Source organism: Musa acuminata, chromosome BXJ3-9, assembly GCF_036884655.1.
Source record: "Musa acuminata AAA Group cultivar baxijiao chromosome BXJ3-9, Cavendish_Baxijiao_AAA, whole genome shotgun sequence".
Taxonomy (NCBI): Eukaryota; Viridiplantae; Streptophyta; class Magnoliopsida; order Zingiberales; family Musaceae; genus Musa; species Musa acuminata.
Genome location: NC_088357.1, coordinates 11,477,723 through 11,496,667, shown reverse-complemented (window position 1 = coordinate 11,496,667; position 18,945 = coordinate 11,477,723). Strand labels below are relative to the sequence as shown.

The 18,945-nt window shown below is 34.3% G+C and overlaps 1 protein-coding gene across 1 annotated transcript; it reads right to left on the bottom strand.

Moving 5' to 3' along the window:
- Window positions 1-382: 382 nt before the first annotated feature.
- LOC103973906 (kinesin-like protein KIN-14A) lies at window positions 383-12,374 on the bottom strand. Its single transcript, XM_009388579.3, has 20 exons — window positions 12,187-12,374; window positions 11,022-11,179; window positions 10,782-10,922; window positions 10,442-10,694; window positions 10,170-10,264; window positions 10,025-10,078; window positions 8,161-8,235; window positions 6,602-6,676; window positions 5,491-5,572; window positions 5,167-5,262; window positions 4,928-5,098; window positions 4,730-4,836; window positions 4,454-4,629; window positions 4,197-4,361; window positions 3,843-4,093; window positions 3,587-3,750; window positions 2,148-2,468; window positions 1,740-2,062; window positions 1,422-1,603; window positions 383-886 (listed from the first exon to the last, which is right to left on the bottom strand). The coding sequence occupies exons 1-20, from the start codon at window positions 12,272-12,274 to the stop codon at window positions 810-812; spliced, it is 3,054 nt and encodes a 1,017-aa protein (XP_009386854.2). The 5' UTR covers window positions 12,275-12,374; the 3' UTR covers window positions 383-809.
- Window positions 12,375-18,945: the final 6,571 nt, after the last annotated feature.

Here is an 18,945-nt window from a genome sequence, read left to right as displayed (position 1 = left end):
TCAATGAGAATATAACTGGTTTAAAAAAATTACCATACCCATACCTTGAATCCTCTAAATATTAGAGATGAATCAGAACAAATCGAGTCGGCTTGGATTGTGATAAGGTCAAAGTTGTTGTCAGTTCGATTCGATGAAATTAATTCGACCCAACTTGTTTTTCGAGTAATATGTTGTAGCAATCATACCATTCTATCTAACCATACAATCGCAGAGGATGTACAAATAAGAAAATCTATGACTAAACTACAGAAATGAGATAAGTAGAGGATGTATATTTATTTAATAAAAAACAACAAATAATAAGGTGTTGTAGCATTTAAGGTGGATAAAAATTTAAATTAACTCAAAAGGAGCACATGGATATTCTATCATTAACTTCTGATTTAAGAAGAGAAATGAGTTTGCTTCTTTGACGGGCACAGATTTTGGGAGCATAGAGTACAAGAAAAGCTGCCAATTTGGGAGCTGTTCCATCTTATTTCTAAGAACAAGATCAAGCTAATATAACTCTAATAACACCAAGCTTCACCTGCGAACAGCAAATGCAAGATGGGTTACATTACTATAGTCATTGTTCGCCGGAGACAAAACTCCAGATGAATGAATGATTCACATGATTTGTGTCAGCTACTGCTCTGCCGTGGTGAGACTATGGGCTTGCTTAAGTTTGTGCTGATACAACAGTACAAGGCAATCCTTTTCATGTTATTTGCTCAACATCTTTCTCCAAAGAAGCAATCCTGGTGGCTGCTTCCATTGTGAAACAATTCCATTGTAAAACTGAACTCTTTCTTTGAGTCCTGTGTTCATAACCATCTCTTTGTTACCTTCCCGGATGGACGGGCTCTTGGCGGGCTCCTTGCAGTTTGGAGATTCTTTGAACCTAAGAAGGAATCAATGTCAGACTGAATCTCCATATGAGAGCATATTAAAAGAAACATTGTACTGATCAAGGATTTAAATTTTGGTTCAACAGCAAAAAATATACAGTGTGTGATAGAGTTGTCTTTAGAATTGCATGTGGTAGAGCGAGCATCAACATATGGATCAGATGTGATTGACCTAAGGTCATAAAAGCAGAATAAGAAGAATGAGAAGGATTGTACAGGCCTGAAGGTAAAGAAGAATGATGACATGTTTTTGTCATCACGATTTGCTATTGTATTGGGTACATAAATTAAGATGATTGCATGAGAAGTTGCTAAGGTTTACATTTCTGCAAGGTTGAAATTAAAAAGCAACTCAAGAGGATGGTGTTTCTACAGTCTGAACCGCTAGACACGAGAAAAAAAATCTCTCTCGATGCTGAAGAAACATTTCTGCATGATGTGAACTCATTGTTTGCACCACATGAATTGCCATTTTGCTAGTTATATAAAAGATGGAATTGAAAAAGAAGAAAATAGATTTCTACTCACCTGAATCAACTGATTTTCCACCAAGTGATGATCTCCTTGATGCACTCAAACCTAATGTTTCTAGGTTAGTCAAAGATTGTCTCCTCCTTAACCTGGCATCTGCAGTAACTGGTGACTTTTCGTTGATGTCAGTGTTCCTGACAAATTTTGAAGATACTGTTTCTGTTTGACATTGATTGTTCCTGAACAAAAAATTAAAATAAAATAAAAACACACAAATCATAATATTGATGCTGCATAAAGAGCACTCACTTCCCAATCTACTCATAAAAATAGGTTGATCAGTTATGGTAGAAATGTTATGTGTGATCAGGTTACCTTCTCTCAGAACCATTTATTAGTCTGCCAAGGCTCTGCAAGGATTTTCTTATGTGAGATCCTTTACTGATAGCACCTTTATTGGAATCTCTGGTGTCTAACTTGGTGACTGAATTGATCTTATTTGGTGTGGCCTCATCCAATTTTCTGGTTTGGTTAAGTGAATCTTTGTCAAGTGTACAACTGCTCGCGATCCTTGGCAGCCTACTCTGTGTATATGTATTACAAGTACTTGGGGAAGATTGTTGGAAATACTTGGTACCAGCTACAAAGTTCTCACTGTTCAAGCTTGCGTTGGCTTCGGGACCGATGTTTGAACATAGCTGCAACATAGAAGAAAAAATTCATCAGAGCACTCTGGACAGAATAAATCAAATAGGAAGCCTATAGTTGAAGGCTGATGCTTACATGTGAAACTGAGCTTTCATGCTCTTTCTGATTACTTTCACAACTCAATCCTTCGGAACTTAATCTCCTGTTACAAGTCAGGGTACCATCTGTAGTGTATTTAAGTCTTGAAATGGGGGACTTCAAGACTTTGCTCTCTGGGTTGGCTGTTGTTCCAGCCTTTGGAACACTGCCATTCTCAATGCTCAGTCTTCGTGGACATAGAGGAGTATGGTCCGTCATTTGTTTTGACCTCTCTGAGACAGGTGTATTCTCTTTTAGCTTATATGGATGCATGAACTTCTCTTCCTTGATCATCAAAGCCTTGTTGAGATTATCTATCTGCAAAAACATCTACTGTTGGATGTCCTCTATGTAATGAGAATTTGGCCAGAATAAAAAAAACTTTTATAGAAAAAAAGCAGATAGCTCATATCAATATGATTTGGTTGTGTAAGTCCATCATTACCAGACTCTGTCAGAAAAATTCTGTAGTGCCCAGAAAACATGAATTAAAAGGAGCAAAGCAAATATTAGAAGAAAGGGCAACTTATGGATAACCATCATATGTCTAACCATGATGGTTTCATCATGTCTAACCATCATGTGAGTTCGAGGATCACCACAATGCAAGTTATTCACTTGGTGAACCAAAACATAAGCTAGAATTCTTCTCCAAACAGGTTGAGACTTCTGTGTTTGCAATCCATTCTAATGGTGAAGCATTGACTCTTAAGATGAATTAAAGCAACTCCAATTGCAATATTCAAAATATCTGGGTCAAGTGCAACTATCTCAATCTAGTCCAGATTGTTCAAAGCCTTATGCCTTAGAAGACTGGACAAACTGTTTCTGACTGTTCTTTTATGTCTAAATTCATATACTACTAACATCATGTATGGAGTGAGAACAAGAAAGGCTGCAAAAGTTTAATCATGGATGGTGCACAACAATCTCTCTTGCTTATACATTAGAGTCCATTTTCTTTTCTTTATTAAAAAAGAAACAAGAAAGTTAGACCATTAGTTCACTGTTATAGATTGGAATGCTTCTTTCTAATATTGATCATTACACATTAATATGGATCACTGTTAGACATTGGCACAATACTTGTTAGCCATACTGAGTATAGTTATAGATTGCTAATTCAAAATATAATTGGATAAACGACAGGCCATTCAATTATCTTACAATATTAGCAACCCATATCTAGATATTCCAATTTGAAGCCTACTAGGGTAATTGACAGATCTTAAATTATCTTACAAAATACAACCAGATCTTGTGCTTCTGGTAGAAGACAGCTGTAGTGTATCAGAACAATTTAAAACACAGAAGTGGATTTATCTACAAGCTTGGATATTAAAATCACAGTTAACTATTGCATATAAAAGTCAAGGATCATTATCTATGCCACAAGAAAATTTTAGATTAAACTAATGACGTTACACAAAATTTACCTGTTCTTTCAGATTCCGGATTTCACTGCTTTCCTTGTTTTGATGAGGAGCGCCAAGTTCAACAGTGGATGCTCTTTGTGCAAACTTAAGGGTACTAATTGTCTCTCCATGAGAATCAGATTCTGGGCTTACATGAGCAAACATTAACATCTTTGCATTTCCACCTACAACAAAATAGGAAAACAATATTTAGAATTTTAGATGACACTAATTTTTTTTTTAATGAAAGAAACAGAATATTGGTTCTGTTTATAACCTAATGAGTTCTGTAGCAGTTGTGTAAGCTTGCTATTTCTGTAAGGAATATGTGAATTCTTCTGAGCTAAGGCAGTAATAACATCTCCCAAACAAGAAAGGGACTTGTTGATATGTTGTGCCTCCTTCAGTTGGTCACCTGTGACTTCTGATTTGTCCACTCTCTCACTACCTGCAAGGTCAACTAGATGCAGGCAACTGCGTATTGTGTTGCCAGAAATGTCTTTACCATGCACATGTACTGTCAAGACACTGCATACAAGCATAAAACATCTCCTAAGATCACTATGAGTATGAATAGAAATACAACTAGGCATAAAATGAGTATCTAGCATGAAAAAAATTCTATGACAACCTGTGAGAACGGCTGCTTCTGTGGTTCATTGCAGTTGAGCTAAAGGCTCGGTTTTTCTCACCCAGTTTCATCAAGTTAAGAACATCAGCAGTAGACTGCACACCTCGAATACTAGCATTTGGAATGCTCAACCCACCATTGCCTGAGCAATTCATGATCTCTAATGTATTACTATGGTTAATCAACAAATCAAAATAACTTATGATATCTAACCAGAATCCAGTTGGAAAGAAAAAAAAATTAACATAAAAGGATATTTTGTGTTTGCTCCATCTTCTGCAAGAAGATCCCGGACTTGCTCGTTATATATTTCAACCATCTGGACATGGATATCATATTTAATATCCTCTCGAATGCTTGATATCTGAAAGAGATCATTCAGTGCCATGTGATTGATCCCCAATTCCTCACAGGATCCGTTTGATGAGCCACACTATTGCACGACACAAACACAAATGAATGGTGACCAATTTCCAGAATTATATATAAAACTTAAAGAACAGAAAAGCATAAAAATTCAAATAAGTTAATACCATGGTATATGTTTTACCAGCCCCTGTCTGCCCATAAGCAAATATGCAGACATTGTAACCATCCATGACAGATCTTATTAAAGATTGAGTTTCCTTGTATACTTCACCTGTACAGTCAGAATGTATATCAAACTTACTGTTAATCTTCATCAGAAACTTTAAGAACAGCAAAATGATGAACAAATCTAAGAACCTTACCTTGAGTAGTAGCTGGACCAAATACTTTATTGAACTGGAATATTTTGCGTGTATTTTGTGACTTGCATGGATCAAAGATCATCAAAGAACCATCATTTCCAATGTATTCTATACAACTTTTTGCTTCACATTTGAGGATTGGCCTGATCCTGCAAAACACTCGAATATTTCCTGAAGAAAGGAAGTGAGATCTTTATTGATCATATATTCTGAGAAAACAGACTACAAGGCAAATGTACCTCTTAGTTCTTGAAGAATGTTATATAAATGTCTATTTTCTTTGATTGCCTGATGATATCCAGAAGCGCCAACTGAGAGCTCATGAATCTGGATTCCTAGATGATGTGGACAGCATTTTAGAAATTGAGCAGGCAAATACTGCAAAATCTACACAGAAGTTCACACTTATGTCGATTTTCCAAATGTTGCACATAGCTTTTGGACTTCATGTGCCAATGAAGCTCAGTAAAAACTCATGTACACTAAGTGAGTGATGCTAGATTGCCCTAGAAAATATCAATGTAGGATGGCAACTATACAATGACAAGCAATCACTTTCCTACCTAGTTCTGTAAAATCATTTTGCAGTTGGGTCTGTAGGGTTATGAACTGCACTCTGGTTTCTGATAACAGAGCTTTTAATTCCTGCAAAGCAAGTGAAATGCCTCAAGAAAATTGAAAAATAGTCAAACAAGCATGCACAAAAACTAACATGTATAAGATTAATTAATGAGAACAAATCAATTTGGATGATGATTCTATAAGAAGAGACAGATAAAAAGACTGAAGAGTTTATCTGATTCTTTAATAAGTGAACTTATCTGATTCTTGGAATAGTCTATAATTATTCCATAAGTTGCAATAAAAACCTAATGGAGATTTTCTGCTCAATCTTATTACAGATAGAAGCTTATACCTATTAAACATGCAAGCATGGTTTTTTGTCCACGAGGTTTATTCTCAGCCTATTAATAAAAATTGAGATTGTGCCAACCAGTGGACTTGGGCATGGGACCACTCAAATGAAACTTTGTGAAGGTTGCACACACACCAGGACCACATGCCATTCCATCTGATTGTAGAAAAATAAGGTTATGAAACAATTGGGTGTCTAGTGTAGCTTGGTGACCTGTGCCCAGAAAACAGTAAGAGATGCTTGCAACATATGTATAATTGTTTTATTTCTTCAGTATTGTCTTCCTATCACTTTAAAACTTAGCAGAAGGTGAAATTAATTGAAAATTAAACTTTATTCACCTTGTCGATAAAATTTCAACTATCCCAATGCCCAAAGAACCACCCGATATATGAATCTCATGTATATTTCTTTAAATGTCGATGAACTAGTAACTTGTGAAGTATCATATGGGTTCAATTGACCAACAAATTATTTTTAACATACATCTCATAATGTGATCATGTTTCCTAAGAAAGATTCTTTTATCAATTAACATTTTCTAAGAAAGAGTGCTTCATCTTTGGAAATATATATGTATGTATATGTATAATTTTGACAAGATCATTTAATTCTCTTGTTTTTCCATCAGAGTGAAAATAAAATAAATGTTTACATTTAAAAACATGATAAAATAAATGAATATGCAACTTTTACTATATGTGACAGATAAAAGCATCCAACATCTTGATTTATAAGAGCACAAAGCACATGTTTACCATTAATTCCTTCTCTTGTTCTTCCAGTTTATACCAGTGATCACAATCACCTTCTCTCAAACAAAAGCTACAACACTGCAACACCAAATAAATGTTTTAGATTATCTAATTCAAGATGGTGAATTATCAATTGTTCATCATTCCAACTTGTTTTCAGTGGACCAAACTTTTCTACTATCATGAATATTATTAAGGAAATGGGTATAGGCAAGGTATCATCTTTAGATTGTCTGTCCAACATTCACTGTGTAAAAATGCAGCATGTCATTAGCAGTTTTAAAGGTAATGTAATAGTTTATTGTGTTGATTGTTACTGTCAACAAACACAAAAAGATGACATGGTATCTTGTGTATCCCTATAAGAAACATAAGGTTATTAATACAATACTGTGCTTCCATTGGCCAGATATTTTTCATTATATATCTGTTAAATCCAATGTAAAATAAGTAACACGGGTTAAACATCATATAATGTTTCTCGGTGGCTCATGCCAAAGAAAATTTTTAAACACTAAAAGTGGTGGTCCAGAGTCTCGAGACTATATATGCTCTCAGGCTGCATCTAGATGTCTATTCAGAATCATTTATGACTTGTTCCCTAAATAACTATAAATAAACTGTGAAGTATTCCACCCTTGCAATTTTAAAGTGTAGATAATGTTTATACCTTCAATTTCTCCCAAAAGGAAGCTAAAAAATCTTGGTCAAGTCATAAGTTATGATTTTACCATAGCTTATATTTAGTTGTCTAATACTAAATTTTTCTAAGCATCCCATTATGCTACTTGCAAACATGAGGATCTACTCAAAAAGCATTTAGCTTGTAGTCAAATATCCAATTCTTAAGTTTAACTAGCTGCTTTCTGAAATGACCATTTAGAATTTCAACTAAATCAATGCTGTCCTTGTGTAAAGTTGTAAATCATATTTGGTCAACTTGTTAGGAGAATAATTCTCATAGATTTCTTAACATATTTCACAAGATATGATCTCTTAAGTGACCTTATCACTTAACAACTTGAACAACATTGGAAATGCTAGCTTAATCACACAATTATTAGTTTGCTAACTTTGACAAAGTGTGTCCATAGGCAAGTGTTAACCAAAGGGAAAGATGAAGTTTAGAATTTCCTAGCAACAACCAGCATGTATTTCCACAAGAAGTATTTGGAAAGCACTATTTATGCTATTTAAGTGGTAGCAACTATATGTACTCAAAAAATGTCATATACATGACAATAGGGTTATCCAGTAATCTTAGATCATAAGCGGTGTTGGCAAAAATAAATTAAGCTTAGTAAGATATTTATTTAAATGCATGTAAGCAAGAATAATCATGCATCAACCAGAATCAGGTTTCAGTATTTCACAGGCAAGCATTGCAGCAAAACAAATCCTACTAGTATTAGGGCACATTTTCCTATCAGTTGTATCAGCAGGTTACTCGTGGCATTTATAATTTTATAAGAAAAAATTATAATATATAACCTATTGACTTTTGAAATGAGTGTTTCTGAATTCATTTATTGAGTGCATTTGGATAGATGAAGAAAATGTACCTTGTATGTTTCCTTGGTTGAACAACTGTCAATAACATTTCCTTTCAAAAGAAGATCTTGAAGAACTGACTCCGACTTGTGAATGTATTAGAGAAACTCATTAGCCTTTTGAAATCTAAACAAGACTAAAATAAAGAGAAGAAGAAAACTTCTAACAGGAGAACAGTCACATATAACAAAAATTATATGAGTGAATATCTAATATTCACGTTAAAGGATTAGTTGGCACTTGAAAAACGTTTAAGGATGCATATAATTCCAAGCATAATAATTACATGATATGTGATGAAAAACGTTTTGTAGACTATGCATGTTGATGTGCAGCAGGTATAATAAAATTGTATGCATAAGCACGATAGATGAATCTCATGACTCGTTTAAGCCAATCATACCACTATAAACTGAACAGTAAGTAAACAGTGCCATAATTTCACTCATCAAGAAGGTGTAAGGAAAACCAAGTGTGGCATGCTCACTTTATCTTTGCTTCACATTCCCTTTTTGGATATCGCATATTATATCCCATTAAAATCAGACAATACAGAGACATTCATATTAACTTTAAGATGGCAGACATATCCTTCTAATTTAGATTCTTGCACGTATATCCCTACAATCACCCTTCGTCCATTTGACCTATCATGAGAAAGCATTGTTAACCATAAAATAAATAAATGTATACATATAGATATACGATTTACTATCACCAAATTACCCTCCTTACTCAAAAAATTCCTTCTTCAACAAGGGTGTTATCCCATGGGCCTCGAAGCTACTGCATGTTGTTTCTATTCAAGTATTAGTGGTTGCCTCACAAGTCGTGGCTACTGTTAGCGAGCTAGAAGTGTCATCCTGTAGTATGGGGCCATTGTTAATCACACTAGAGGCTTCTCATAATGTTGTACCTGCTAGAAGTGATAATAGTGCCCCTAGCATGACAATTATGTTTAGTAGGGATAGACCACTATGTCCACAAGTGACCTCTATAGTGCCTTAAAGTAGATATTGTTGTTAGGGTCAACATAGAGTGCAGGGATCTTCTTGAGTATCTAGTTCCTTATCTACAATTAAGTATTGTCAGGAGGGTGCAGTTGAGGTCCATTGTACACACATCATTGAGATCATGTCAAATGGATGTTGACCTAGCCGGGAACAAGGTTGACAAAATTGGTCCTCTAGGACTGCCAAGAGAAAATAGAATATGATATATTCAGATTTATGATAAACAAGCTATGGTCTTGATGAATAAGAGAAACCATTTAAAATAGTATAAACATATTGATTAAGGACTGGTCATCAGAATCAGAAGCTACCTATAGATGCCACAGTTAGATAAGGATGATTCAAGTAGGACTAATATGAAAGGTGGAGGCAGACAGAAGGTCTTTTACTAGAAATGATAAAAGATATTCGATACTTCTGGACTTAGGAATATTGCCTTACAAGAAGCTTAATAGTGGGAACAGACCCACACAGCCGACCCCAGATTGTTCATACACTTTGTTGCATCTAATGGTGCAATTTGATTCGTGTGTCATAGATTTTCTTGCATTATTGAAGATTTGCAAAAAATCATGAGAAACACATTGCTTTTATAGGCAAGTTCCTCATAGAAGATGCAAAACATAAATTGCCTGATGAAGCTGGGAGAAATACAGTAAAACTGGAAACTAGAAGTATGTGTTGACTGGCATCCAGATTAGTTAAACTAATGCCATTATTCTTAGGTCTTTGCACCTCTTATTTTCTCAGTTTCATAAATGCAGTAAAATTCTACACAACTTTGGTTCTTACTCATGTCATAATGGAAGGATTTTTTTGCTATAAATTACTACTACAATAGGTTTATCATCACATTATGTACCTGCTGTCCTTCCAAACAACTTGACATGATCTTGCTAAATAGCTTGACATGATCCTGCAACAAGGAAAGTGTTTTCAGATGAAATGTAGGCATATCTCGTGTAACCACTACATCAAATGATAAGTTGAGAGACAAGAAGTATTACTGTTTTTCCTTTATGCCATGACTCTATAAGGCTTTGATCAATGTTCTCCTTTGAATTAAACATCAAATCTGAAAGCATTGATACAAGGGAATCCACTGCATTTAAACAAATAAGAAATTACCAACAATGGAGAAGTACTCTCAGAAAACGTTGTAGATCAGTAACCATTGGCCTAATATGAATAAAATACACTTCTCATGATGGAAAACCTCCAGAAGCTACAGTCTACAGTGACACCATAGATAATTAAAGTTTTAGGAGACAAAACTTACCCTGTTTACATTGATCCATGTTCTTCACTAGTTGTGGTTTGTCAGCAGTTGCTGACATGTCTAAGCATCTAGCGTTGACTGATCCCGAAGAGAAAACGGGCGACCTCAATTGACCAAAAGACCATGGAACTATTGGAGATTTGACATGTTTCCAGGGTCCATTCTCTCCATTAGATTGCTGGAGTTCATGAAAATTTTTCAAGGCAAGGATGCAATCCACAATTTTGACTGCTGAACCGGCTTCCACAGTGTCCTGTTCCAAGAAAAATATTGTTATTCAAAGAAAAGAAAAACAGAACAAAGAAAGTAATTTTGTGTTCATAAATTATTGACTCTTAACCCTTTCAAGATCTGAAGCCTCGAAGCTGGGAAGCTTGAGATCCTCCACAGCAACTAGGAAGTTGCGAACGTTCTCAAAGTACTGATAGGCAGGTAAAGGTTGGATGTCCCAGGCAGTGCCAACCGATTGACTAGCAACAACCTTCACAATTCATCATGAAGAAAGAGCAAGTCGGATAATAGTAAAAACAAATCGGATGTCACAATCATCAGAAGGATCAAAATCGGGTGACAACAGTACCTTCGGAACAGCACCAGGCTGGATCCTGTTGATGGCATTGCATAGGACGATGCCACTCCTCAAGCAGGATACGAACTCCTTCTCAGTGGGCTGCGGAGGCAATCCAAGCGGTCCGACGATGCTCTCGAGCCAACTGGCAGCTTCTGATCGCCTCAAAGCTACAAAATTGGATCAAGATTTCCTCTCAATGTCCCAAGAATAATAGCAACGCAATACTGACTAAAAAAAGCCTTTGGAGAAATCGGATCTTTAGCATGAACCAAAAGAAATCAGAGGAAAAGAAATAAAAAAGATCCAAAATTACCATAAAAGATTTCATCAAGACAGCGAAAATCTCACAAAGAAACCCAAGCATACGGAGCAGAAAGATCAAAACCCTGGCTAGCAACAAGATTTCCATCAAAATACAGTAAAGAAACAATCAGAAGAGAGGCTTCAGGATCAAGAACCGTCAGAATCAACGAAACCTCCACGGTTTTCTTTAGAAGAACAAAGATGGTTCAACGAATAAGAATGGAAATGGGGAGGGTGAAAAGGTGAATAAGCTTCTTCAGCTTTTCTTGACGCCAAACGGCCGTCTCGAAAGGAAACCCTACTAGTCCTTTGTTCGTCTGCCACCCTCCGTCTTCTGCTTTTACTGCTACCAGAGAAATAGGAGGGGATAAGAGGAGCGCAAGCGCAGGGCTTGGGTTTAGAGGAAAGAAGAACGATAGAAGGGGCTAACAGCGAAGAGGATCGCAAGAGAGAGAAATCTTTAGCAAAACAGCAACGCAATACAGAGAAATCTTGCGAAGAGGATCCTCTTCGCAAGATTTCCTCTCAATGTCCCAAGAATAATAGCAACGCAATACTGACTATAAAAAACCCTTGGAGAAATCGGATCTTTAGCATGAACCAAAAGAAATGAGAGGAATAGAAATAAAAAGATCCAAAAATACCATAAAATATTTCATCAAGACAGAGAAAATCTCACAAAGAAAACCAAGCATATAGCGCAGAAAGATCAAAACCCTGGCTAGCAACAAGATTTCCATCAAAATACAGTAACGAAGAGGATTCGGGATCAAGAAGCGTCAGAATCAACGAAAACCTACACGGGTTTCTTTAGAAGAACAAAGATGGTTCAACGAATAAGAATGGAAAGGGGGAGGGTGAAAAGGTAAACCAGCTTCTTCAGCTTTTCTTGACGCCAAACGGCCGTCTCGAAAGGAAACCCTACAAGGCTCTTCCTTTGTTCGTCTGCCATCCTCCATCTTCTACTATTACTACAATCAGAGAAATAGGAGGGGATAAGAGGAGCGCAAGCGCAGGGCTTGGGTTTAGAGGAAAGAAGAAAGATAGGAGGGGATAACAGCGAAGGGGTGTAGAGGGAAGAAGAAGGGGAGAACGGAAATCATAACGTTATAAAGAAAGATGAAGAGAGAGAAAGAGGAACGTTTGAATTCAAATTGGTAGGGCAGTGCCGTTAATGTTTGATCCCCACCCTTCATCTCGATTTTTTTAAGCACATCATCCAACGGTGCAGATATTTCCTGAGCAGGGAAACTGTCGGCGCTACCATAGACAGGAGCATGTTTTCGTCGTCGAAGTGGGGTTAATTAGTATTTGGATCCTATTAGTATCATTATATTTATATTTAAAATATTTATAATAAAGTATTTATAATTTTAAAAAATCTCATTTGTCATAATGCTATTAATTATATTAATAGAAAACATAATATGTGAAACGGATCTATACAGAAGTGATGAGTATCAAGATAATTTTATTTTATTTTTTGTTTCTAGTAACTTTATCGGTAAAAAGATAATTTCAACATCGCACGTACTAAAAATGAAAAGAATATTAAAATCAAGGTTTTAACATAGCGAAGTGTATTACTCGGTACAGGCGATATGTACTGATGCAAAAAAGAATCAGTACGGATGATATATTGATACACTCCAGTATATCATATGTCGATATGCTTAGTATAGTTCGATACATTCCATATCAACAGTTGGTCGGTACATTGATACTGATCGATAATACGAATCATGATTGGAATTATCTTTTTGCCAATCATTTTCGTATTGATTCAGTACATGGTGTCGCATGTTGTGTTTTCTATCAATACAGTTGACGACGTTAGAGCAAATAAGATTATTTAATTTTCTTTTAGAACTATAAAAAAATTAATATAAATTTTTAAATACAAATATCATAATACTAATAGGATCGAAGTATAGGGGGCAATATATAATTAGCCCAAGGTATAGCAATTGGTCAACGACCAATTGTATTCACTATTGGGTGTGACGGTGCTACTGCGGTGGAGTTGACACTGTTGTCAAAGACAACCCAATCAAGGGCTGTGAAGCGATGGACGACAATGCTGTGTTAAAAGCATGCATAGAAGTCCTCATCGGGAAAAAGATTATACATGGTAGATCACCATTGAATAATAGGGATCTTAGTAGTGGTGTTTGGGTCGCTATTGAGGGAGATGGTGACCTCACTAGTGATTGCCTAGTCATGGTGGTGGTGTTTTAGTAACGATAACTAGCAACGACCAGGTTCGTTGAGGCTAGAGTTTCCTCCTTGGTTTTGGTTGGCACGGAACTATTGTAGGACTCGATAGTAGGTCCACTCCTTAAAAATTGATTTTACCTTTTTAAATTATATTAATTTCAATTAATATTTTTTTTTTTATGTTTTATCGTTCCAAAATCAAATATTTTTAACTACCAAAACATCGGTTTTACTCTTATGAAATTGTCTATTTTTTATCGATGTCCTCTATTCCACTTTTACCCTTCAGATTTACTATTATTCTTCGAACAACCATAATTCATGAATGATAACAAAATTATGCCATAAAAATTAATAAATAATTTTCCAAAAATTAAAGAAAAAAATAAATTATAGTTATTTTATTATTATTAATGTGATATAATTTATTATTATCCAAAATTAATTCCTTACGTTATTTAAAAAATTTAAGTATTATTTTGAAATATTTATGTGTCTATTAAATATATAAGCATAAAAATATAATATATTATTAATTTTCGCATGAAAGTATGATGTTTATTCTTAGCTATTGATATTTCCTAATTGTGTTTATTGAAATTTATGCTCAATTATTATTGTGTTGTTTTATTGAATAAATTTTACACCAGTAAAGAAAAATTAAGTAAATGTATTCATAATTTATATTCTTAAGATTTATTTGACTAATAATCACGAAGGTGTTCTAAGATGATAAATTTAAGGAATGTAAATTATAATAAATAATTTATTATTTATTTTATACTTTTATTGATCTTTTAATCACAAAAGTGACTTCGATTAATAAATTTATAAAATTATATTAAAAATTAATCATAAATGATATTAAGAAATAATATTCATAAATAGTACCATAATTAAAAAATGAAGATAATCTTAAAGAATAGTCTTTTTCAATTAATTTTATGATGGGAAAGGATAATACTATTAATACCATAATTATTATGTTTGAGTGAATACTATATATATCAATATTTCATATAAGGGAGAAATATAGATGATATCAATAGTTCATCAAAATATAATAACTCAAAATATTAATATTATTTTATATTTTATATTTTTAGTGATTTTTTATTTTTTATATACTCAAGCATCCAATATCCTTGTTCTTCCATGATTAAATTATTTAAAGTGGCTTGAGCATATATATAGTTTACATTAAGAATATTAATATTAGATTTTAACCTTGCAGTACCTATTGAAAGCCGCATAAATGTCATTGATAATATCACTTTGGAATAAGTAAATGAAATAAACGTATCAACTTGATGTTTACAAGAATAATACTTGCAAATAATATCAAGACCTCGTTACCACCGATAAATAGCACCATGGAATACTTAATAGCTATTGAAAAATGTTTTAATATTACTAATAAATCAATATTTGGCACTCTAATGAAAGAACTGATTTTTTAACTCAATATGATGACACTAGAGGGTTAAAGAGACTAATTACGTATTATCCCTTATAGTTAGTTAACTTTAGCATCTCGGTTTTTACACTTTAAAAAATTATATTGGCATCCTTATAGTTACGAAAGTAAAACATCTATATTTATATACCCTAATATTATTGATTTTACTAATAAAAATATGAAATAAATGGCAAAAAATAATTTTAATATTTTAATTAGTGGTGACGGACGATAATGCAGGGCCATGGGTGATTGTGAATGAGGAGAGCAATGATGAGAGGTGAGAGCTGCTCTACATCTATGTCGATATCGACGTAGATGTAAAATGATGAAGGGGTTGCTTAATAACGATATTGATAATGGGTATAATGACGTTCTCAATATCAAATTCTGTGACCCACATTTTTCTACCATCATCAGATATGTCAATCGGGAGCTTAATAATCACTTGTCGACCAGCCTTATAGAACTTCCCTTTCTGTTCGATAATAACTATGGTGAATAGAGCTCATCCTTCGGTGAGCCTCTCATCTCCCCTTTTTTATACCCATGTTAAAACTGACATGGTAGTGAGGGGAGTGGTAAGAGCTCCGACAACCCTAGTTTCGGGTCGAGCAAATTGTCTAATAGATCAATAGCGAGATGACTACCATCTTCACCATAGACGTCATGGTAGCCACCAACATCTGTGTCAATGCCAATATAGTTGCTAAGTGACAAAAGGATTGCTTGGCATTTGCATTAGAACTGATGTAGATGTAGAGTGACACTGATACAATTGCCAAGCTGCATCATTGACTCATTGGGCAGATCGCTCAACCTGAAGTTGGGGTCACTAGAGCTTCTTCTGCTCCTCTCACTATCATGTTAATTTCGGCATGGGCATGAAAAAGGGGAGATAAGAGGCCCATCAAAAGAGTTATATTCGTCGTGGTTATCATCGACCGGGAAGGGAAGCTCTGGAAGGCGAGTGGTTGTCGAGCTCGTGGCGAATGTATCTGACAGTAGTAGAAAAAATATGAGTCTTGAAATTTGACACTAAGTACACCATGGTATTTGTCATTGATGTAGTCGCCGAGTGACTCTTTTGTTGCTTTGCATCTGTATCGATATTAATACAAGCAGAGCGGCCCTCACCTCTCATCGATGTTCTCCTCATCCACAATAACCACCCATATTTCCCAATAGTGTTATCGTTTACCACCACTGACTTCTTCCGTCGCCACCAACTGAAACGTTAAAATTATCTTTTTATCCTTTATTTTTATGTTTGTATTGGTAAAACAAATGGTGTTAGAGTAAATGAATAGATGTTTCATTTTCATAATTATAGAGATGCCAATGTAACTTTTTAAAGTATAAAGACTGTGATATTAAATGTAGCTAATTATAAGAGATAATATGTAATTTGCTCAGATTAAATATAATTTCATATGTATGACTGATAAAGCTACTAAACTCAATATCTTAGGTATGAATATTAGCATTTTCTTATGCAATTTATTCTTAATTAACTTCCTTCATAATTTAAACTATTTAAGATCAGCTATAATATAAGTAAAGATAAATGAAATTTGAATGAAACTAATATGTGTAAGAGAAATTAAGATTAAGGCAAAAAAAAGTTCATGATGTTCTCATTATTTCTGAAAGACTTAGTAATAAGAAAAGGAAAATGAAGTGGTATCGGCCAAATAAGTTTAAGTTTGAAAATTCTGTTCATCCTCGAGAAAAAAGAGTTTTCACGATAAAGTATCACATTTATGGTAAGAAAGGACATATGAATAAGGATTTTAATAAACACTAGACAAAAATAAGATAAAACATTTACCTTTGTATATTTCGAATCAAACATTACTTAAGTCTCTTTTAATTCTTAGTAGATAGATTTTGGTATTTCAACCTATGCTACTAATAACTTACAAATATTTTTTTAATAAAAAAACTAAAAGAATATAAAAGATTTATTATTATTCAAAATTGTCTCAAAGTGGATATGACACTAATAGAAACTTATCACTTACACCTCGAGACGAATCACTTGATGGATCCTGAATATACTTTTTGTGTTCTTTTAATTTTTATAGATTTAGTTTCTATTTATAAATTGGATAAATTTGAATGTACTCTTTCTCTTGATTCTAAAAATCTTAATATGTTTTATGATTTAATAAAAATTATACTTTGAATTCTATATGATACTTTATATAGAGTTAATTTGAATCCTAAGTTAAAAAAAATATGATAACTCTACAATTGGATATTGTAACGAAACATAGTTCATTAATAAAGATTCATCCATATTGTGACATAGATGTTTGTTGGATAAATTAGAATATACTCTTTCTCTTAATTCTAGAAAACTCAATAGGGGATTTTTGTGAATGTGCAAAATATTTATAGTGTTTGGTAAACAAAAGATGAAAATTATATTTTAAATATGTGTTGAAGTAAGTGTTGTTTGGTAAAATTATGATAAATTTTATGATAAATTTATGATATATATTCAATATTTATGATAAATTTATCCTTCTAATATTTTTAATATATATATTTATTTAAACTAATAGGTAAATAAATAAATAAATATAATCTTATAAAAAAATTGTATGACCCAAATGTATAATATATAGAAATATAATCATATAAATAAATATAAAATAATCTTTAAAACTAAATAAATAAAATTTTATCTTATAAAAAAAATAAATCATATTAATTTCTTGCTAAATTCTTTTGACAATTTTATAATTTTAGATAAAGTCATAAGATATTTTCAAAATTTAAAAAATTAGATTAGTGTCATACAAAATGTATCGAGATTAGATATGATTTGAAAAAAATTACTAAACACGAATCAACATTTGAAATGTATATCGGACCTGTCAATACACATTTGAGATGAAGGTACATTTCAAATGTGCTTGAAATATATCTCCAAATTGTTAGAAAATAATTCAATATTTTTATAATAATTTAAAATTATTTTTTAATATTTATTATTGTGATATTTGTAGGTCAAAGTATCGATGATTCGACAAAGGAATGCTTTATTGAACTTGGAACAATCGTGCTTATTTCCATCAAATTCATCATATGCTCAAAAATCAAATAATTTAATCATAATCGATGATTATTATACTTTATAAATGGAGAATAATGCTTGCCCTGTCCAAACTCCTCGTTTTGAGCCAATGGAAGTATTGATCACCAGTGAACGCATACACCGGAAGCCGAAAACACGCACTCATGGATCAGTACTTCGCTAGAAGTCAATTAGACGAAATCAAACATTATAATTCATGGATCCATCGTGCACCACACTGGACCTCGGTTGGATTCGGGCCATCGAGAGTGATCGAACCTTGCTGGCATAAGGCAAGTGGGTTCGGGCGCGAATATTAAAGGGATTATTCCCAGTTACTGCACGCATCTCGGAGCACGATGGTGGTGTCGGATCATGGTTTGGAATGTATATGTCGGCACGGTGGAGGATTCGTGTTCCGTTCGAAGTAGGCGACATCAATAAAAACCAAGCCAGCTCCCACAAACGCCTGTGGGTCTCGCGGGCACCCCTTGGACTTGTGTCGCGAAAATGCTGTCTGCTGGGTCGAAAAAGGAAGCAGATCCGGAGCTTCCCCGTTCTTCTCTCTCGGATTCGGTTTTCGGGCCGCCCAGCCTCGGATTCCCCCTCCGCTTCCCTTCCCTTCCCTGATGTAACCCACATGAAACCTGCCGCCTGGGTCCCACTGCTTCCCCGTGCGTCCTTCCCCTTCCCGCAGCTTCCTCGAGCGATACCTCCGCTACCCTTATATCGCTACCCTACGACCGTACTCATGTGATGAATGGGTAGATTCCTGGGACCCGTGCGGAACCGCGTCTTCGACAAGGTGAAGCACGTGAGACTGTCGGTGCGGTTTTTAGTATCGTTTTCTCCTTTTTCTTTTCTTTGTT